Source organism: Pithys albifrons, chromosome 2, assembly GCF_047495875.1.
Source record: "Pithys albifrons albifrons isolate INPA30051 chromosome 2, PitAlb_v1, whole genome shotgun sequence".
Lineage (NCBI taxonomy): Eukaryota > Metazoa > Chordata > Aves > Passeriformes > Thamnophilidae > Pithys > Pithys albifrons.
The window spans coordinates 90,833,884-90,857,632 of NC_092459.1; the positions used below are offsets into that span (position 1 = coordinate 90,833,884).

General features: G+C 35.1%; 1 protein-coding gene across 2 annotated transcripts in view; it reads left to right on the forward strand.

Moving 5' to 3' along the window:
• Positions 1 to 23,749, forward strand: part of LRPPRC (leucine rich pentatricopeptide repeat containing) — an 87,796-nt gene that overhangs the window by 36,692 nt on the left and 27,355 nt on the right. For both annotated transcript variants that reach the window (XM_071577388.1, XM_071577398.1), the window contains exons 21-25: positions 611 to 741; positions 2,004 to 2,089; positions 3,693 to 3,897; positions 11,770 to 11,894; positions 12,470 to 12,576. In XM_071577388.1, the coding sequence (XP_071433489.1) occupies positions 611 to 741; positions 2,004 to 2,089; positions 3,693 to 3,897; positions 11,770 to 11,894; positions 12,470 to 12,576 (654 nt within the window). The remainder of the gene's footprint in view (positions 1 to 610; positions 742 to 2,003; positions 2,090 to 3,692; positions 3,898 to 11,769; positions 11,895 to 12,469; positions 12,577 to 23,749) is intronic.

Below are 23,749 nucleotides of genomic sequence, written 5' to 3' on the forward strand. Positions count from 1 at the left end.
ATGTGTAGGAACAGTAACAGTATTGCAGATGATAGCACAATATTCTGTGTTGCTGAGAATACAGTATAGAAAGAGGGATTCTCAGCTGTCTCTACCATTTTGCGTATGAAGTAAGTCTAGATGCAAACACCATTGGAGTTCAGAGTGCTCAAATGTATGAATAGGAATTTATAGAAAAATAAACTTTCTATGGGATTATTAAATAGTTTCTTATTCTTTATAAAGAAGTTCTGTTATGTGTTTGGCAGTGTACCAGGTGAAAATTATTGTGAATACCAAATAAATAAGAACTATTTTAGAATTTGGGTTAATCATATTTAGGGTCTATGGATTAAAAAAGAAAAAATGTCTTACATTAAAACATGTCAGAAATATAAAGGTAAAGCAAGAAAATTTATGTAGTCTAATCTCAAGTTAATGTAAAAGATGTTCTACAAAAATAATTTCTGCAAAATAATTTTCACTCTTAAAATTCGCTAAAGCACTACATTTTTCATATGTGATCTTATACTACTAAAGCAGTCATGTAACTGCACACTGAATGTGTAAGAATCATAATGTCAGATTGACTTTTCCTCTAGTTCACATCTTTGCTTTGTTCCTTTTTTAGAATATGCAAAAAGCCCTTGAAGTGAAAGCCAAATACGAACCGGACATGGTTGTCGGTGGCTATGCAGCCTTAATAAATTTGTGCTGTCGACATGATAATGTAGAAGAGGCAATGAACCTGAAAGAAAAAGTGTAAGTACACCGGCACTGAAACATGTCACAGAGATTTATGCTGATACACAGACCTTGTTGAATTAAGTAGGTTGAGTATTAACCCCCTCATCCATTTTTAATTAGTTTTCCCCACCAATGTATGTGCATTTAAAACAGTCATGGGTGTGGTTTTTTGAAACAAAAAATTTGCTTTGTATAACTGGACATCAGAAGCAGCTAGTTGGTGTGGTCAGTAATTTTTTTTATTCGTTATTTTAAAAAAGGAAGATTGCTACATAGGATTTGTTTTATTTTAATTTTAAACATACATAGGGTCTAAATTGAAGTTTGGCTTAATTAAAGGGGGAAAAGGTACCTGTATTTTATGTTAGAAAGCACCTGTGTTGTTTTCAGAATAGCAGTGTTTGAGTAGGGCCATTTTAAGACTGTCAACAAGCATTCTACTTTAAATTTTTATATTCTGAGCTTTGTATCTTGCGTGTAAAAGTTAGCTCCCAGCTAAAACATGCTATGCATGACTTAGCCCAGAAAAAAGTTTTACAGATGACTCTTCTTTTTGCCCCTTTCCTTTTTCCCTTGAAAGGCTCCTTTTGATCTGATGCTAAAGTGAATATAAAGTTATATGTTACTTTCAGGTTCTCTCTCTCATATGCATCCACAAAATATTTGCTTTGGTTTTACCGTAGGTTAGCAGGCAGGTACTATTACATCTTGCTAGTATTTGAAATTATGTGAAATGACTGAGCTATGAATATAGAGAAATTTGGCACTCCGCAAATAACAGTAGTGTGTTGCCTGCACTACAGCTCTCACACAGTCCCCACAGCGAAACAACAGTGGAGGAATTAATTTTTAGTACTTCCAGACAAAAGAAAACAAACAGCAGAAACTTCAAAATAAGAGCTTGTAACCTGTTACTGTAGGTGAATAGCTTTGTTTTCCTTATCAAAAAATTATAGCCCTGTCCCAGGCATGTGGACTGTGTTTTCTTCCCAGGCTTCTGAGAAATAGCCTATTTTATGCAATAACTTCCAATTAATTAATTAAAATTCTGTTTTCCTCTCAGAAACACAACCTTTGAGTTTTGAGGGTGGGAATACTTTTAACTCATGTTTTAATTGTGCATCTTTTAAAAGCTGTCAGATTTTTCTGTTAACTTCTATTATAATTTCAGCTTTCGGTGCTGTTGTCATGTTATGTAGTTTTAAAAATAAATCTTTAAGCTGAATCTATAAAATGTGAACCTCTTTTGATACAATTCTTAATGTTTTAATTTCTAGCTTCCCTAAGAGTTCACCTGTTGCTCTTGACACTGGAAAGTACATAGCACTGGTAGAAGCCTTAGAAAAGCATGGTAGACTAGAAGGTAATCCATTTGCTTTCATTGTGTTTTTCTGCTATATAATAAAGGTATCTTGCCTCAAGAATAAAAATGTGAGTTGATATTAATGGTATATCATGTCCTGAAAAGTGCTTGAACATTTTGCATACAAATTTGCATGTGAATTCAACCAGAGATGCTTGGACAGTGCAGGCCATTAGTTTTAATGGATTGGCAAGCTTGTCATTTACATTTGCACAGCTCAGTGCTTTTTGCATTTCTGCAGCTAGTTTTTATTAGCATTGCTGTTTGGATTGAGTTTGAAGATCATGACTTATGGCACAAATTGCGTATGTGCCTAGACTAATGGCTTTGTTTTTGCTTAAGAAGGTCTGAAGGCTGAACATAAAACCTATAAACATAACCTTCTTAGAAGAGCCAAGTGCTGCAAAAAAATAATTTAACTTTTTATAAAGTATGTATTTTTCTCTTACTATTCTTTTATGAGTTTGTTGCTGGATTTTAGATTCAATCTGTAAACTGATTGGAAATTTTGGCTTTTAATGAGTCTTTTGCAAACTGCCTATTTTGTATTTCTTGATGTTTGCATTAAGCTGTTAGCTCTTTAATTTCTGTAATTTAGTCTAATATAAATCTGTGGTTTACATGATTTGATTGATTTTTTAAAGCACTCCAGGCTGTCATCAACTTTAAAAGGTGATTCTGAATATCGAGTTCTATGATTTTTAGAAGACTTAACAGCATAAAAGCGTGGTCCAAGCCTAGACACAAAATGTTATGGTTTATATAAAACAGTATACAATAAAATAAATAAGCTAATGTGATTTTTTTTCTTTTAAGATCTTCCTTTGAAATTTGTCTTGGCCTCTTACTAAGTTTACTATTAAATGAATAATAAACAAAGCTGATGTTTTCCAAATCACCATAAATCAGATCATGACCATCTCTACATTAAACAGTTAGAGAAATGTCCCTCAGAAAATAAAATAGTTCATAAATGTAGCCAGATGTAAAGTGGTCAAAACATTCTGTCTATTCAGTAGTTAAAAACATTATGAAAACGCACGTATTCCATATACCAAAATGTTTGTTTCTGCCTTACTAATGAAGCTTAATGAACCTAATGTTTTAACATGCAGCCTGTTAGAAAGCTTTCATTGGCTCTCCTTGGCTAATTAGTATCGACACAGCAAACAGGCACTATCGGTATCAGACCATTAGTCTGGCTGTATATACAGTGTAAACATATCTTTATTATCTGGCCTCGTGACAAGCCATCTGCTGAAGAAACAATGGAGTGATTTAGCAGATGTTAGCATTGAACGATAAAAGCATCCATTTAGTAGAATCTTGCAGCTATAGGGCAGACTGTACAGGGTTATGTGGTGCAGAGTGGGCACACAGTTCCTATCTATAATTTGTAGTCAAAGTTGCAGCAAAATGATAAAACCATGCTATTGTGGATTTATAATTGTAGTCTCGTTTAGAAATGCAAGTAGTAATTAACTTGAAATCGGCATTATACACCAGAATTTACATTCCTGCTGGGTTTGAAATGCTGTTTTAATAGCAGTTTGTTTTCCCTACATGAAATTACCTAAGGGTCTTTTGTGTTGTTTCGTTGTAGATGCTATTAACATTCTAACGGAGATGAAAGAGAAGGGTGTTCCTATCTCAGGCAGAACAGTTGCATCTTTTTCCCGCATTCTTAATGCCGCTGCCATGCGAGGTGACGTTGAAACAGTGAATCGATTGCACGAGACCATTGTGAACCTGGGCTTGGCAGAAAGCCCTGTCCTTCATTCCCCTCTGATTACAGTCCACCTTGAAAAGTAAGCTATGTTTGGGCTTCAGACAAAACAAGTTAGGATGTTTATTTGTGTTACACGACCAGTGCATGCTGTTCACAGCCTCACAAAGGTGTTTGGCAGAGCTCGCACCCGTAAGCTGCGCCCACGCACGTGCAGCGCTTGAGTGGCCTGAGAACACCAGGGAGCGAGTGTGTTTCCCTTATTTAGCCAAGTCTGTTTGCATCGGGTAGACATCACGTCTGGGAACAACAGCTGTGTTTTACGGGCACATCAGAGATGAAGTGCCTACATGTTGGAATATGCTTATGAATTGGTTGGTTCTAAAGTCTGTTTGACAAGATAGCTGTTGAGAGCATGATAGGTGTAGTCTCAGCTCTCATGGTTAAGTGGTACCTGTTTCCCATCAAAACAGCATTATTTTGCTGTGACTTCCAATATATCTCAGGTGAGTTGAAGGGCAGTTGGTGAACGCTGAAATATTTCTAATTCACTTAATTCAAATCATTTGCTATTATTGCCAATAGACTCCTGTGTTCCTTAATTTAAAATTCCAAGTGCCTTGTCCATTATGTTTGGGTGAGGTTTTGCCTATATATACTTTTGATACTATTTATTAGAAAAAAGGAATTTCATACAGTCATTCTGGCAGGAAGTGTCTGTAATTCCATATGTTATGTTTCTTTGCTTAAATTTTCATTATGAGGTGTAGAATATTTGAATTAATGTGCATATGAACTATATATCGATTTCTTACGAAAATTAATCCAAGAGTCCTCTTTCACTTCTTTATCATATGCACAATCCTTTTATTATTCTTTTATGTGTCACGTAGTTCATGGATTCGCAGGAAGAGTTGATTAATCAATTTCTTGAGATCTGGTTCATGTTAATGAAATGTTGTTCACTTAAATACAATGCCTATGAAACAAGTGAGTTTTTCATAATATCATGTAAGTCAACCATGCAGAGGTTTTTAGTTCTTGTAAGTATTCTGGGTATGCAAGGTCTGTTAAAGATTTTCTGTAGTGAAAATTCTTGTCAAAAAGATGTAATTCTTGGTAGATGTATATGCATTCTCTTCTAAAAATAATGTTTTAGTGTAGTGGTCTACAGTTAAGAACATAGTGTGCATCTTTTCAGTCAGCGACTCTGCCTTTGTTACATCACAGGGCAAGGTAGATGTTTATGAAAGTAATTTTACTGCAATCATACATAACTAATGTGTCGGAAAAATACCTGATAATATCTGTGCAGTGTGCAGTAAGAGCAGCTGCATTTTATATAATTGCTTTATGTGCATTGACATGCAAGTTGTACCTGGTGCTACTTGGGTTCTTTGCACTTGAGATGTAGTATGTGATGATATAGATAAAGATGTGATCATGCGTGGCTGAAAAGGAGAACAGGAATGAGAGTCATTATAATTTGATGCCACGTTTTTTTGGACTACAAATGTTCAGTAAAATATTCTGAAAAGTTGTTTTTTTTTTAACAAAGAGACTTTGGTGAGACTGGATTCATAAAGGAGAAAGTAGTTGCAAACTCTGGAATTGTATGGCTGCAAGTCACTGGCACTCGTCTTTATAACTCTATATACATTTCATATGTACAAGTGCAGTACAAAGTAAGCTCATTTCCTGAGGGTTTTTTGCCACGTTATGGGTGGAGCGATTGCTTCCTCTTCAATGGTAGACAGAAGTGGGAAGGTTTTCTGCATGATTTGCTTAGGAAGAATAACTGCATTTCACTGGGGTTTTGCTTCTGGTTTTGTTTTGGATTTTTTGTTTGTTTGGGCTTTCGTTTTGTTTTGTTTGTTTTTTGAAAGTAATGAGTGACTGAAATACATGTCAGTAATTTTTTTTCAGCAGTTTGCCATTCTACAGCTCAAGTTATCATGCTGAAATGACGTCATTTAGCTGCAGGTCATCAGTGTGCTTCTGAAATAAGCTCTGGGATATTTTTTCATGTTCTACAGCAGTGGTTGTGCTAGTGGTTTGTGTTCTTAATTTATTTCAAACTTTTTAATTGCTCATAAAGGAATCTGTGATTCGCTTTGAAAGATATCAACAATTGTAGGTGTAAAATGTTTTCATCTACTCCTTTTTTCCAGTCCTGAATATTCTGAAATTCTGAAGTCCCTGGTGCATGTTAAAAGTGACAGTTTGCAACAGAACATGGAAAATTAAAAACCGTGATGATGGACAGCGTAACTTGAGAAAAGCCAACAAAATCTAATATTCTCCTAGAAAGGGCATTTTATCTTTAATATTTTGAGAAATATTTAACTGAAGTAACTAGAGAGAGAACTCAGACTTGCCTTGGGGTTTTTTTGACCCAGAATAAGGGAAACCACAGCCCTGCTTTAAATTGTCTTGATTTTTGTTTATGACCCTTAACAGTTTCTCAAGATGGGAAAATCACATTAAAAATTGAGACAAACCACATGTGTAATCTTGGTCTGTCATTCAAGGTGATAAAGCTCCCTTGGACCATATGACAAAAATCCTAGTTTCTAAAATGTGCAAAGATGTAAAGAGTTTGTGCTTTTTTTAAAATAGATCTTGCTTTTGAACTGGCACTTCCAAGTGCTGATAAATAGAAAAGCTTGTGTTACCTTCACCATGTAAAAGTTCTTAAGATTTTAAGGTTTGTAGTTTTGGTTCACCTTCTCTACTAGCCCTCAGGGAGAACCTATTTGAACATGAGCCATTTTACAAGATTTAAGAGGTTTGAGAAGCTGCTCCTGCCCTACACAATATTGGATAATACGTATTTGCAGAAGGATAAATTGACAGATGAACTACTGTTGGTTTTTTTTCCTTTCCTCCTAGAAAACTGCACAGGCCAACTTTTTGTACAAGCAAAAAATAGGAATTACATAACTTAAAACCTAGATATGATCCCTGTTTTTTCATTAACATAAATTCATTTCTGTTTTCCTTGAGTAATCTCAACTTTGAGAAAAGAAAAAAACATTTTCAGGTTTAAAATTTACTTAATTGCCTATATCAAAGGGCTTTTAAAGAGAGGGAAGAAATTTGGAGGTAAAATATGGAAACATTGTTACAGATCATATGAACAAATTATTTTGTAGTTTTAAGTCAGAGAACACAAGCAGTTAATATCTGTATCTTAAATGATCAAAAGGCTGTAATTGGATTGTTTTTCTTTAAAAAATAGTTAATGTATTTTAAAACAATGTTGTCCAGTAAAGAATTGTTGGCTCATTTGTCATTAATCTTATATAAACCCATTTTGATTAATTTCTTATGTAATAGATAGAGCATGAATGCAGTGCCTTGACAGTTTTTCTTCTGTTGTTTTCATGGCATTAAATTCACTTATGATTTTGTTTGAGATCAATCTGTGGCACAAGTTATTTGACTTTTAAATGCACTTTTAAAAATAGACATATTTTTAAATTAAGTGATATTTTTAGCAGGGGAAAAATATCTCTAGTGGGGAGATTTTTTTCTAATTTTTAATGGCTTTATTTCAAATATTTGTATTTAAACCCTGTACGTGTTGCAGTGAAATTAGGGATGTTTGGCTCTCTTACTCCATTATTGCAATTAGGAATTTAGCATCATCACTGCCAGAGGACAAAAGTGTCTCATTTGCCCTATGGGGACAGGACAGTGATAAGATGATTTTTCGTCAAGGATCATTGGGTCGTAATTAAGTTACATTCATGGCTATTGCTTTTTGAAGGATGATTGGTAAATGACAGGCTTCATGTGCCTGCTATGGACAGTGTTCACCAGGGTTTTTTCTCCCTCTGTCAGAAAATCCTGTTGAGTCTGATAATGTAAATGTGGCATTTTATTCTGAACAAAAGAGCAGGGAAATGAGCTATCTTGTCTAATCATTCAGTTGTTTAACACCGACTTCCAGTTTAGACTCAATTGGCTGGAAAGCACTTGACATGTGAAGTTAGTGCTGTTCCGAACGCATGTTTGAGTAAATTTTAAAGTAAGTGACAGCTAAATTGTACCTAGGGAAATTACAAAGCCTTCAACACAGTTAATTTTTTTGGGAGGATTAGTTGTAATTGCAACACCAGTCTCCTTGAAGATTCCTTAGTATAGCAAATGAACAGAAACACATTTAGCTCTTTCCAGAGCCCGTTCTCTTTTAACAGAATAATTTTTCTAAAGCTGATTGCACCTTGCTGAATTGACTTCCCTCTACGCTAACATCTGCTTCAGATTTGTAGAGAGGGATTTGTTTTAGCAGGCTCCCCTCCACCCCCACCCCAGAGAGTCCCTTTTTTCTTTCTACCTCTCTAGTGATTTCAGGTTTGAGAGCTTTTCAATCAGTAAACCCCTTAGGTAAATTGCCACTTCACTAAAGCTTTATGCATAATGTTGCAGCACTTCATTCCAATTAAAATCAATATTTGGAGTCTTATTTTTATCAGACAGACTCTCTGGTTGGGAAAGTTGTTTATTGCAAGTAAAAGGGTTAGATTTAGTGCTGCATTCTTGAAGCAAGAGGGGTGTGGCTTGTTGAAATTAAAGGGGGTTGAAATACCCATGTACATTATAACCAGTCCTGCTACTGTGTGTTCTGCAAAAACTTGACATCTGAGTTGACTCCTCAGATAGTTCTGTGTGATTAAAAATGCCCACATGAATATTTTAGAAGATTGGACCCATAATATCTTGGGACTTTTTAACCATGCTAAACAGAAACCAAAAGAATCAAAAAACTTGGTGTCTTAACCTGAGCAGCAGTTTAGCTGACAAATAGCCAAAATAGGACTCTTCTGGGACTGCATAAGGGCCAAGCATAATGCAGTGATGGCTGAGGCTCCTTCTGTCATTCAAAAATAATTGTGTATCTTCTTTTTTAAAAGAATAAGTTTCAATGTGCCAGAAAAATACGCCAAATCTTTAAGTGGAACAGATATTGGTCCTGAACAGATAGTATTTGTGAGGGACTTGAAGCTGTAGTATCTGGCCAATAAATAATGTATGTTCACATTTCAAATACTGTTTATTGCAATCTGACACCAGAAATCAGATTTTTCTGATATGGCTATGAGTATATGGGCTTTATTACTGTTTTTCACTTGATCCATATTAATTGAATAGTAATTTTGGACCAGGCTTTTAATGCAGTAGTGTAGTAAGTATGCTTTGGGAGGATAAAATGTTGTTTGACATTCATAACCTGTTACAGAAAGACTACCACGTATTTTCAAATGTACAGCTGTTTGTTAGTTTAAAATTCTTATGTCTAAATAGCGTCTTCTTAAAATGTGCAGTTCTATTTTTGAAGTTAACTGTAAAAAGAAACACATTAAAATGTTACTTCTACTTGAAATTTTAAGCCTACAGTGAGTTCCTTATTTTTGTTTTCTAACAGGACTGTAAAAACCGCTTGTAGAAGTACTTACTGGTACTTACTTGGAATTAACTGCATTTCATGACAGTTAAAAAATGCTGCAGTTTGTTGAACAAATCATACAAGCTCGAGTATCAGCATAAGCTTGATCATTTTTTCTTTGCAGTAGTAATACAAGCAATGTCTTTTGTAGAGTATGAACTTCTGTATCTTTTATTGTTATTTGTCTGCTGCCAGTTTTAGCGTGTATCTGTTTTATAAACTCCCTTCTCTAATAAGGTGTAGGTGACTGGTTGGTTGATTAAATGCAACGGAACAAATATATCTGATTTTGATAGATTGAGAACAATTGTGTGTAAATCAGAGTGTCAGATACCAACCCCCTTAAATGCAGACTGAGTATCAGCCCCTTTGACCAGTAAGTACCAGTAACAAGTACAATATTTTCATTTCTGTTGCCTCAGGTCTTCACTGGCTTTTTCTCTCTGCATGTGCAGTATTAATGCCTTCAGTCATATACATTCAGAGACTAGAAAACTGTTAATGTTACTGATTGAATGACATTACAATTATTCATTCATTTATTGATAGCTCTGACCTAAAAACAGTCACTTTAATCCTTTAGGAATACAGCTGAGACAATACTAGGGCTGTTTGAGCATCAGTCTGAAAAGCTAGATTCATCTCTGAAAACTTTAATTTGAATGTATAAATGTTGTTGTGCCTCCTTAGAAATTGAGTAGTTTTCTGTAAAACTGGGTTTTTTTAGATGTTAACTGAACTTGCAACTAAAGCAGGAGAAAAATACTGATTATATAAATCTTTATATCTGACTATGGTAACTACCATAGTATTTCTCTTTTATGACAGTAATCTAGCTTGCAACATCTACTTGCAGTTTTGAAATTAACCTGTAATTTAGTCTTCACCCCAAATGACAAAAATTCAAATGACTCCATGGGGTGCCAGAAGATGCACTGTAAACAGGGCTCAGTAAGGGGAATAAGGTAGAAATCCATCATCTTATGTTCTTTTTAAGAATGCCAGTATTGCTGAACAAAATTAATTCTTCATCTGTGTTTTACCCTTTAAAACATTTAAAATAGCAGCCTAGATTATGATAGTAGTACAGAGTAGTATAGATAGTTCATTCTTTGGAAAAGCAAGATCTGTGCTGCACAAGAAATGCAATATGAGGAGAGAACATCCTAATTGGGCTTGTTTTAACAATATCTTATTCGTTAAGGTTCTATTGATCAATAATAAAGTTGCTTCAGGAATGTTAAATCATTATTTCAAGTCAGTTTTATTGTTGCCTTCAGCTGCTGCTGTAAAGTGATTTTTTTTTAAGTTAGTATTTTTTTCTTCTGGTAAAACTCTTGAAATCTAAAAGGCAATCCTGTAGAGTGTTTGGCTACTGCCTGCATTTTGTGTGTGTGGTCTTGGTTTGTTTCAGTTTAAACCTTCTCGTTCAAAGGAAAACTTCACAAACTGTTTTACCAGTGGTTGTCCTCTGTTGCTTTAGGGAGTTTTTGGCTTTGTGTTTGATTTTTGTTTTTCTTTTAAACTGAGTTGTAATCCTTTGAAAAGAGGTCTGCAGCAGATGAATAAATACTGTTAGTTTCACAGTATAGAACATTAATTTATGTTTGTTGTTAATATTGTTAAGAGTTCCAGATTTGATTGTTTTTATGACTTGTCAGTTTTGTATTTTAACTGTGTATGTTTCTGAAGGTGTTAATAATGTCTAAATAGGGAAAAATTCAGCGAAGGATTGCAGTATCAAAAATGGAAATACTGTGCGTGTTACTTGCACTTGCTGCTCAAAAGCTCCTGCGTGAGTGCATTTAAAGAAGTCAGCATCTTATGCAGTAATTTATTAGTACATGGATATGTACTGTGACACAAGTAGGCCAGCATAAAATACTTTTTGTTGAATTAATTGCAAAAATAGGGTTTTTAGCAGAAAATATCCCATGGATTCTGACCTTCTTACAGAATGAAAAAATGCTGTCCCTTCCATTGTGTTGAAATGGAAGTCAACAGATGATTTATGTCCAGTCTGTTAAGGCATAAAACAAGTATAGAGTGATCTGAAGAGCTGTGGTTCTCTTAGTAAACTCTGGAGATCTATACTGAAACAAAAACGCTGTGGAAAAATTGTAGAGAGCTTAAAAATTGAAAGCGTCTAAACAGAGATATTTGGAGGTAGTATAGTGTGCACAGTATTACTTACAAGCAAGAAAAATAGACCTCTGAAACAAAACGTGAAATTTCCATGTAATTTGGGTGTAGTCAAGACAGTACATAGCAGAACTTAAGAATATTGTTTCAAAAACTAAGTGCGTCTAATGATGAGGAACGTTCACACCTTTCTATCAGAGGTCATGCAATCAAATCATCCAGTCCAGGGGGGAGTAAACACTTGGATTGTAGCTTGCTAAATGAATTTTCTGTGAAATTTTTGAGGTTGAAGTGACTTCAGCATGCATTGCTCCTGCTCAGAATATTTGTTTTTATTCTTGTTTTGTTTCCTTCCACAAGGGATGACATGCCTGCAGCTCTGGAAGCTTTAACCAGCTGTTATAAGAAGTATGGTAAAATTCTTCAACTTCATAACATCTACTGCAGACTGGTAGAGAAAGGAGATGCTGAACTTCTACAAAAGGGTTAGTTGCACATAGTCAAGTGCTGTCTGGTTATATGAAGTATTTTTTGGAGGCTTTTCTTTCAGGATTTATGTATCTTTTCTTTGAACTGAAAGCAAAAAAGTTGTTTGTGTTTATATGTGTATCTTTAAAGTATTTAAATGATCCTACGTTCTTCAGATTAAGAAGTGGATTATAATTTTAAATGTAGAACAATTTTAATACTTGTAAAATACAGCACTGAAGCAACGCACCTGTTCTTCAAATAGTTGTGCAGTTCAGAAACCTATATCCTCACTTTCTATGAGCAGAGCATGCCCACATATAGTCTTGTCTGTTTTGTTGAATGTAATTCCAAATGTAGTGCAGGTAAACAGAAAAACATTTAAAATATGCTCAACCACAAAGCTTCAACAAATTGTGTCATATGTTGTAATTATTCTGTATGTTTCGAAATTTATCTCCCTATAGTTTATTCTTGGAGTTTGTGAGGCTTGGAAAATACTGGTATTAGGAATGTCTGACATAAATATTATGCAAATATATAAAATGCATCAATATATCTAGTAAACTAATGAGGTTTCTTCTCTCTTTAGTTTCAGATTTTATTAGCAGAGAATATGGTGACATGATGGCTCTTTATGATCTCTTCTTCGCCTTCTTGCAAACAGGAAAATACAAAGAGGCCAGGAAGGTCATTGAGGTGGGATTTTAACTATAGTACTCTAGTTGTACAGCTATTTAGACTCTTAATTAGAAACATTTAAAGTTTTTAACCTTTAATTAGACTTGTTCTGATTCATGTTAATGGAATTCAATCCCAATAATAAAAAATATTGGCCAGCTTTATTTTGTATAATTACAGTTCATAAGAGAGACAGTCATCTTGTAATATTGAAATTATTTCCTCACTTTTTCAAATTTGCTGTTATATATCAAAATGATATTTGCATATTAAATATCGGATTGTGAAACAATTAAATTAAACTGGCATTCCTGGGTGTAAAGTTGCTAATCCTCTTTCCGAAGGAAGTCTTTGTTCTTAAAAGCACTGGAATTTAATTTGCTGCAGACCATGCTCAGATTTATTTGTAATGCTTGTCTACAAGTTAATCAGCCAAACAAGTGCTGTCTGCTACTGTTTGGCATTTAATTTAGCGTTTCTTCTCTCTCTCCCTTTTTCAGGATAGTAAGCAGCTTATAGGAAGTGGTAGGTGACAAACTTGGTCTATTTAGGATTAGTATATTTTATCTAGACTTGATTGAAATTGTGCTTACTGAAATTGATAAGTCAAAGGGGCAGCTGCAGAGTCTGCCCAGATTATGATTACTTTTCTTCTTAACACAGTTGTATATTTTTAAAATGCTGCATAAGTTTTCCAGTTAATGCATGGGAGGAGGCACCTTGCGGAAGTCATACTTTGTCCTCAGCATTTTTGTGTGATTTGCACACACAACTGTAACCTAATTTGGGGGGGGGGGGGGTTCCTGCTTAGACAAAGAATGCTTTTTCTCCTGATTCCCTTAGAGTATTTTAAATACCAGTTATCCCTACTTGAATTGCCTAATAGAATTCTTGGATTTAAAAAATCTTAACTGAAGATCTCCTTGTTTGTCTGTGGCAGAACAATACTGTCCTGCTGTGGGGTGTGTGGAAATTGCTAAGCACAGTTGAAAGTATTGGCATTTTTGTTCTGAGACAGTTTTTTGGAGCTCAGAGTCAGAAGAACAGAAATATCAGTATCTGACAGCAGATGACACTGAGGAGTTGAGTTCTTTTTACAATGATTTAAAGCATACAGGAGGTAAAAGGATGAAATCTGAGATTTGGAAGTAAAAGCTAAATGAGTAGAACTGTTACTTAGTGCGATTTAGCAGCTCTTTCTTTGATACTGGAGTTTAATTTCTCAAAATTTGTATTGGTGTCTGGACCTCAGTAATCATGAATAGTATAGTAGACAAGTTATCAAATTATTGGGGCTTTGAAACTTTTGTCATTTTTTTATAGGTACCAAATTATCTCTGTAGATATTCAGTATTTGGTGATTGATCATAAGTTTTTAGTAACCACAGATGCTTAAGCGTAAATCTCAACACCAAATATCTGGAGACTAAATGGAAGTTTTCCTGCCCTTTATGCTATTTGAAGTAGGTCTTCTTCCTTTTACCTAAATTCTCTGAAGTGCAAACTACAGCTTTGTATGTGCTGTTGAGGAAAAGCTGTTTCTAAATCAGGAAATTTTTGGTAGTGTAGGAATTTAGGTAGGAACAGTATGAATGTATTTTACCAGTGGATAAAGTGGCACAAAATCAGTTACTATTATGGTGCATGATATTTTAAGTATGGTTTTGTTACGTAACAATCTGCTAAGTATTTTCAAAGGAATTTTTTTTCACAAAGGGAGGGCAGAAATCCCCAAATCAGTATTTTACTGGAAATCAAAATTGTATGATTTTAAACCTTATGCAAGTTCGTGTTTGCTTTTTTGTTCGTTGGGAAGTCAAAGCCTTAATCAGTGTTAAAGTGGAAGATGGAGTACAGAGTGTGTGTGTATCCTTTTCTCTAGTCCAGAGGGCTTTGTGACTAAATTACTTCTCCTGATGGTCATCTCAGATATTTTTTCTATTTTCTTTGCTTGTGAAATAATATTCAGTGAAGGAGATAAATTGGTGCCGCTTTCTCTTTTAGATGTTCAGGTGTTTAGATGTTGCATGTTAAACACAGATTAACTTTCAGAATGTACTTTCATCAAGTACTGCTGATTATGGCAGTCAATTGATTTTAGTGATACTGTTTGTTTTAAAAGTATATGTGGAATTAATAAAGAGTATCTAGAAGGATAGAAAGGTAGAAGCTGGAAAAAATTTCCTTAAGAGCTGAGGAGATGAAAACCATAGAGGATATGGTTGCTTAAAGTGGGTATTACTCCTTGGAGACCACTCCCACTGCTTGCCCTTGCTGTTTTTAGAAATCAAAGGTATAGTAGGTGGTTATGTGAAGTTTAGTGAAAAGTGCTGCTTTGAAAAACTGGAAACTCAAAGCCCTAGCTATAAGAAAATAACTCTTAAATTACAAATCTGGTAAAATGCAAGTGGGTGACAATACTGAGAAAGAAAGAAAGAAGGGTAAGATTTGAGTGAGATTATGAAAATTAGGTCAGAGCTGTGTATGTTCTATTATCTGGCCACAAATGTATTGTAAATGCATATATATAAGCTTGTGTTGTGGGATGTAGCAAGAAAGCTGAAAGCTGGGGCTCCTGGAAGAAGAGCAAAACTAAGCAGAGAATGACAGTATAAAAGAAGGAAAGGGGAATAGAAAGGGGGTGAGGCAAAGAATGCGTCTGACCACTCTACAACAGCTGGAAAGAAGCCTGTGGTAGTTTGGTAGGACCGGTCTTTTTGAAGCGATGAGAAGCTGTGATTGAGAAGACTGGGGGGGGGGGAAATGCAGTTGCTGAGGCATCAGAGTTTGTACAAGGTAACAGTTTGCAATGTTGCTGGACTGCCTTGTTAAGCTTTTCAAAGTCTGTTCTCTCAGAGGCAATAGCCCCACATAAGGGAGCATTGGCTGCTCTGTGAAGATGTAAGTCTGTTTTATTCTGCCTGTGCCTGGAGATTCCTGAGCCCTTGAAGTCGTACTTGTAGATGGATGTGCTGGTAGATGCTATTTTGCTTTGCAAGTTCTACCACTGGGTGCTGTAGTACCTCAGTGCGTGATTTAGCCTCCTTAATTGCACCTCAAACCGATAAGTTAACTTTTGTCTTGAGTCCTTCAAAGATGATGCTTTCAAAACGAAGTTGGCACATCTCTCTTCTTGCCCCTAACCACGAGGTCACGTACTAACTTGCCTTCCCTTGGATTGACACAGCATGACTTCTATGTCATCAAATCTAGCTCTGACTACTTAGGATTTTTGCCCTTACTTGGAAAGGCAGCTTAATTGCCTGTTGTCCTTGAATTTTGTTTTTCATAACAAAAAAAAAAAGAAAATTAAGTCAGTTTGTTTTGACTTTAACTAAACTACACTAAAAGCATTTTAGGCTAAAATAAAAGGATATGAATTTTCAATAAATAGGGAGAAAGTACCTTCTAGGAAAATATTTTCTCTACCTGAATGGTGTCTTATTTTAAAAATATTTAATTCAATTTCCTCCTGGCGAGAGGACCTGTGTAATTATTTGCTGCTCCAGGTAGTAGATCAGAGAATTTAGAAGAATTGCTTAGCCTAGTATTCTTCTAAGTATGCCATATAAATCAGAGAATTTTCTAGAGCCTAGTCTTCCAGATCTCTCCAATCTTACCTGTTGACAGTACTGGACAATTGAAAATCCCATGTGTTTACTCAGTTGTTGACTGCCAGTTTATTAACCTGATTGAACTGTGATTTAAGAGCAGTACTAATGTGATGGTTGTCCAGGAGAGTAGAAACAAAAAAGGCCATGTTATACCACCTTGGAGAAATTTCTCTAGTCCCCCTATCACCTGTTACTTTTCTATATTGTTTTATGTGCTGTATGGAGGTTTAAAGATTTCACTGCTAGGCAGTTAAAATACAGTTGATGTCTGTAATTTTTGTTCCATTTTAATTTTTTTGTTATCTCTGAATTTTCCACCAAGATCTGGTACTTGCAGCTGTGTTGCATGCAAGACGGTTGAATATTTCTAGACTTGACCTTTTTCCTTCCTTCATTCTTGCTGAGTGCATCTATTAAAATACTTGCTGGATCTGTGTGTAATGTAGCCCATGTCCACTCTTGGCTCTTTCTGGTAAAGGTTTCTGCATTGTTCAGTTCTGTAACAGTCCTGCAGCAGAGGTTCAAACAAGCCTGTCTATAAATCTGCTTAGGAAAGGCTAAACTCTGTTTTCACGAAGTAGAAATGAGCACTTCACACCTGTGACTGAACATGCAAGGTTTAAAACTGGTGTTAAGTCCATTTTTGAAATCGTTGCACCTTAAATGAAGTTTTATTGTACAGTGAAATACTTCTCCAAATAAACCAAAATACGCCCCTTCAGAAAGGTATCAGGACACTTGCATTTTTAGTTGGGAGCTTATGGACTCCTCCGACAGGAACTATGAGTTGGTAGCAGTGTTCAACTGTCTTTGTGTTGTTTGACAGTTAACTTCTTGAAATCTTTCTGGATCAAATCACATCAACTGTTAAATTAACAGCTGTTAATTTGTAACTTCAGTGAAAGAGTAAAAGCTCTCCTTTGTGCTCTGGTTTTGGTTTTACTGGAAATGAAGGCTGAGAGGATTACTGTATTTGGGATATAGGGAAAGGTCTCAGAACTGTATGGCAAGATTTTCCAGAAGATCAACCTGTACAGTTTGTTACTACTAGAGGAGCCTCCTTTGAAAATGGCAATGGATAGTGCATGGCTTCAGAATTCTTTTAACCAGATTTTAATTGACACTGTCTCAGTCTTCTACTCTCATATTAAATATGTAATTTATATTTAATAGTTAAATATATCATACCGTATCCTACATATTTCAAGACATTTTTATGAAGAATTGAGGGACAAATGTGAAATAGCTTAATGAAATGTGTTCTAATTTGAATAAATGCAAGAAAAGGCATTTGCTGCTACTGAAATCTGAGACCTGACAAAAGGACTGTATTGGGTGAGTTTAGTGTACAGGAATATATCTATCAACAGATGTCAAGTTAATTTAGGAGGTAAATAGATTTAAGCAAAGAATTGTGACATCCACTGTCAGCAGACCTCAAGATACCAGTCACCATTGGATTTAATCTATCATAAAACAATGAGAATATTTCTGCTTGATATTGAGAGATTACAACCTTCTTTCATCCAGATTGCTTTTTTTTAAGAGTCTGCATCATAAAATTGAGTCTTGCTGATTTTATGCTGGAGATAAACTATCAGGAGAAAATGCTTTCTTGATTTGTGACAGCAGGATTTAGGCGAGGGGGTGTTTATGTGTAATTTAATGGTTATATCTAGTGTCTGAATTTACCTACGAAGACTTATTTTTGGTCCTGTTGAGAAAAGAGTGGATGTATTTAAAACCAAATTTAAATGTTTGTGAACAAAATTGTATTAGATAACAGTGATCTGAGATTTAGGAATAGTTTGCGGGGGGTGTAATAGCTTTTATTAGAGTAACTGTATGCAACTGAGAGGGAGGGGAAAGGCTGAAGAGCTTTTAGGCATACAAGCCCTGTAATTACAAGAAAAGATGAATTTTCTTTTTGTTATTATTGAGTCCTAATATTCCAGTAAAAGTCTGAAACTGGACTCAAATACAAGTAGTCGTTAGTGAACTTGGATTTTGTGTCCATGCGTGTATGTGTGTTAATTGAAAAAAGGGGCCTTACTAGTTCAGTGCACGTTATTCAGAAGTTCTTCTTCAGTATTGCTTTCTGAAAGAAACGGGGGTATGTTTCAAATAAGTAAATTTGGTAAAAGAGATGACTACTGAAAAAATTCCTTGTAAAAAGAGAGAGGGTAATGTGTTCAGAATGTGGGATCACGGCAAGAGCTGTGCATCTTTTCTTAGCTCCAGGAACTTTCTGTTAGAAGGAAGAGGTTTAAAATGCTTTTTTCAGTCATCATACAACATAAAACCACATCAGAAGGCCAAGCACAAATTTTTGCTCTGTTTTGAGTCTAGGATATTCTTAAAGATTTTGGTTTGAGTGGGTTTTTTTTTTTAATGTCACCTTTTCTTCCAGTGTGATGATTGTTGTGAAGATCTCTTACTGTTCTAATAATAATGCTTCAGTGTGTAATTTATCTTAGAAATCTTACTGGTAAATGTAGAGTATTTCAATAGTGATTAAACATGTTACATCAGTCTAAGCTGTCTTAAGTTGTAAAACTCTTTCCTATTTTTCTTTTGGTCTTTTTGGAAAATAATCGAGTTGCCATACGTTTTTCTTAATGTTTGCCTAACATAAAGCAGCATATATATCTCTTTCGAGAGCAAGAAATTAAGTCATGAGTATTTGCTCAACAGACACTAGTTGTGTTGGTAAAGTCAATGAACTGTGAGGCTGACAAAAGCTTTGAGGCAAATAGATACTTCAGAAAAAAACCCACAAACCTACAGTAAAAGCTTTCCCTTTGGAGACTAAGCTTGTTATTTTCTTATTGTGAACTACTGCTGCTTTTCATGTAAAAGTTAACCTGGGTAATGTAGGACAGGTGGAATGGAGAGCATGAGCCTGAATTCTTATCACTCACAGCAGGAGAGTTAGGGAGGATAGGTATGTAGACATGTGTCCCCTTGTCTTTCATTAAATATCTGGTACTGCAAATAAAGTATCAAATACCTATAATTGAGTAGGTTTTGAAGGCATGACTCATAAATTTTAATACTCTGGTACTGCATTAGAATACTTGCCCTCATCAAACACGAAAAGTAGTCATATTGAAGGTACACTTATAATTGTTTTCACTTTCATACAGTTAACTCTTGCCCAAAAAGTTGAACAAGTGTCTTGAGTATTTCAGATTAGTTTCTTGTTAAAGAAATCAGTATTATGGGGATTGTGGTGTGTTTAGTCATATTTATTTCTGGGCAAAATTGCTTACAAAGAACCGAAGGAATTAGTAATTTTTTAGAGAAATCCCATCTTGGTTATAACCAGTTTGCACCATTTTTTTTATAGAAAAGAGTAAGTTGAGTTGAGGGTGTGTTTTCATACTGTCATCAAAGAAACCAATTTTGAAATCTGTTTGAACTACACTTCTTTCAAAGTGAAAAACGAATTTGTAGGAAAAGTACTACTTCCATTCCCAGCTGTATACAACTGCAGCTCTGATGTCATACTGGTAGTACAATAACTTAGAGGAAAACTGAGCTAGAAGAGAACTAAAATTTTTTTTAGACAACTGGTACAATCATAGCAGGAAAGTTGCTTTTTGAAGCACAGATTATTTTTAAATCCCTCAGCCTCCAAAGCTGGATCTTTGGTAAACTTCTGGACTATTGCATAGAATTTGGTGTGTTCAGAGCCAATAACCAAAATAGTCTTTTTTTTCTTTATATCTGACTATGATACTACATACTACAAAGTTTGTAATGTGAGAAATACAGCAAAGTGGTAGACTTTTATGCATATGAACTCAAGAAGTAAGATTATTAAAAAAAAGTAAATGTTTTAATCTGTACTCTTGAAAACTAGTGTATTGCTATTTGAAGGTGAAGGAGCATTTAGTAAAAGGAAAAAACATAAGAGAAGTGTAGCATAATTTTAACCATCTCATGTAGCAACTAAACTAAGATGGCTACATAAGGTACAGAAATTTTATTACCTGTATTATCTTCTAACTTTTCTGATTAAGAAGTGCAGGTACTGCTTGGTAGAAGTGAGGACTTTTGTCAAAAATTGTACCATAGGGGAAGATTCAAGCAAAACATATGTTGTTTATGATGTAAAAAACTTTGTTCAAATGAGCTGCCATGCAAAAATATCCCCAGCTTTGTTGAAGCTACATGAAATTTGTGAGATTTGCATAGACGTTTTTGGAGAATCAGGGAAAAATCTGTCTTTAAAATCAGAACTTCCCATCACATGTTCTGTTTTCACTGACGCTTATGTTAAGGAGAGCTGTTAGAAATGACAGACATCAGTTCTTATAGCTGTCTGTTCAAGGCTGTCTGTTCAGAGGAGTAAGGCATTTTCTTGCAAGAATTGCTTTGGCATCTAAATCTCAGTAGCTGGTTCTGGTACTGGTAGCATAAGTCTGTTTAGGCTGTTGATGTAACTCTTCATGAAGTGTTCTTCTTCCTTTAGCAGCATTAGCTGTCTCTTACTATTACTGACTTTTTCAGCTGCAAGAAGGGGAATGAATGGATCTATTCTTCCAAAGAAAACTATTAGAAAGTGTAACATGGGTGGTGTTATCTAACTTGGCTGTTTGTTTCCAGTACATTTGAATTGGTGATCTATAATAGAGCTGTTTCCCTAGAAAAAGAATGAACTTTGCAAAGAAAATACAAGAATTATGAAGAAAACATAAACTAGTTAAGGAGGTCAGAGATAAACTTGAATGGTTAGAATTGATGTGTTATTCACAGTGAAGTTATATCATAAATGGCCAGAGTAAGTTGATCAATATCTGTAAGAATTATTTTATCAATCATTTGTGAGAGTGCTGTGTTGAAATGTTAAAGCACAAGTCCTCCATCTCATGTCACATACATGCCAAATGAAAAATGCTTCTGCTGGCTTTTAATGCAACCTAAGCCAGCTGGAGTAGGGAACAGAGTAGAGCAGGGGACAGATTCGACTCCTTAGTTTCCTGAAAGACTTCTCTTTGAGCAAGACACAGGATTTCTAGTCTGTAAATTGTCTTTTCTGGTTTTTCTCTCTAAGTAAGTGTTTAAAGAGAAAAAGTTTCATTTATGCAAGTAGAGGGAAGTAAATAAATATTTCCATGTGTCTTCTGTAAATTACTTAACTTTTTAATTAGAAAACGTTTTCTTGAAAGTAAAACAATACTGTTGCTCCATTGGCTGTAACAGTTACAGAACTCTAATGTAAACAGAATCTGAATAGTTCTATCATTGTCTAAAAATCTAGAAAAACATCTAATAAATTCCTCTCTGACAGGTCAATGTGTTCCCAGACAGTCTGTTTTCTGTCAGCTGTAAGAGGTAGAAATTAGCTCAAATAAAAATGTTAGTACAGATAATCTGCTGATTGGACTCCTTCAATCACCTGTCTGAAGTGACTGGTTCTAGGAAGGAGGAGAACAAATCAAATGCTTCCAGTATGTTAGGATCATTGCATTTACATGATTTTTGAGTGCTGCTTGACAAGTTCTTCCAAAGCAGCAGCCTATTTTTCCCTTTATGGTTAGTTTTCCTTTCTGTATGTGAAGGTACAGAATCAGTGAGTAAATTGGTGTAGGTATAAGTGTAGAATAAATATAATTATTGCAGAAACATGGAATATGCCGAGTTGGAAGGGACCTGTCGGATCACTGAGTCCAACTCCTGGCCCTGCACAGGGCACCCCAAGAATCACACCACATTTCAGTTGAACCTCAGAAAGATAGTATTAAATTTAATCAAAAGTATGGACTAGTTTCTGTAGGAGATACAAGGAAGTTGGTGAGTTGTGCTTAGCCTAGAGAAGAAACAGTGAAACCAGGAATTATTTTATATGCTGCTCATTAAATAATTCTGAAATGGAGAAGATAAGGAAAAATTAATCATGCATCATCTTCTAATACAAAATCCAGAGGTTTCAAAGGAAGCTGGTAGAAGTTAGGCTGAAAACAAACAAAAAGTGGTAGTGTTATGGTTGGTTTTGGCAGAAAGTAGTGAAGGCAACGCTCTGCCGAAAGATCTTATGAATGATAAATCTTATGGCATTCCAGGGGCATCCAGAAAAGCTTATGGAAGGGAAATCACTTACTAGAAAAGCTGTGATCCACTGAACCTCAGGTAGTTGGAGAGTGGAAGAGCACTAAAGAGAAAGTATTGCTGTGTTTGCTGACATTTTCTATATTCTCCTATAGCCACTGTTAGGGAGAGGATAGCCAGCTTTGGTTTGGTACAGTACAACTGTTTTATATTCCAAGGGAATGCAAAAGTTAGAAAACCTCCACGTTTACTTTGTATGCTGTAGAAATTGCTTGAGACTCTCAAGAGAAAAAACAAAAACAACCCCCTCCCCAAACCACTAGGGACTCAGTAATAGATTTTTTTTTCTTTAGTCCTTTGAAACAAGCAAGATCCAAATTGTAAATGGGAATTTTTAAGAGTAATTAGAGTAACAGTTTTTTCTTATTTTTTTTTTATTCTGTGCATTTTTTTATTCTGTATTTTAGTCTGCTGTATTGTAGAAAGACTGCTTGCTGCTAAATGCAGTGTTTAAAATTCCCTAAGATTGTAAGGGATAAGCTACAAATATGGACTATCAGGCAAGCCCTGGAGATTTAGTTAATCTGACCTAGATGTTCTTTTGATGATTGAGACCTGCAGTATGTGAAAACACTTCTCAATTTCAAAATGAAACACAAGGATATCTGTTGTATAACTCAGCTGTCCTTGTAGTGACAGACACATCAATCATTTCTGAACAGGAAAGGATTTACTATAAAAAGTTTGTAGGTTTGGAGCTGTTGAGTTCATTGGCATTCGGATCAGGAATGATATTGGAAGTTGTAAGTGAATTCAGCATTTGAATGTTACCATGTCCTAAAGAGGATTAGCTACAAATGCAGGCAACATACTTCTTTCTTTTTCATTTTCAAGAGCCTGTTGTGTATCAAGAGCCTGTTGTGTAAGATGTTAATTCTTGACTTAGTTTTCAGCATATTTCATGTGAAACTGCTTGTAGCTCTTAAAAAAGCACTGAACAGGTGCCTACCCATATAAATAACTGTGGTGAATTAAAAAACCTGAATAAACAATTAATTGGAAAACAAGCATGTACCTGGAAAGCAAAACTATGTTTATATATACCATTTTTGAATACTTGAGAAACCACTATTTTTCTGTAACCTCTTGGGTTGAGACTATTTTTGTAATACAGCTAAACACATAGAGATGCTCCATGTTGAGCATCTGTGGGGTTGCTGTCCTATTTTTTACAAAACCTTACTATGACTGCATAAAATGGTTTGGGTGTTTGGTAGGATTATATGGCCTAACATTTACTCTGCAGAACAATTTCCTATGTATTTGGCAAATTTCAACAGTTTTGACTGAAGTTTTGCATGCTGGTTTTCTGGTATATGCTAAACTATTCCAGAAAGATGCAATGGTAGTAATTCTGCAGTTGGGGAATGTAGAAAAAGAAAATTATTTGTATTTAAATGTGTTGGTAAATTGCATTTTTCAGTGGGAATGTTTCCACTGTTTTGGAACTGACACTTAATATT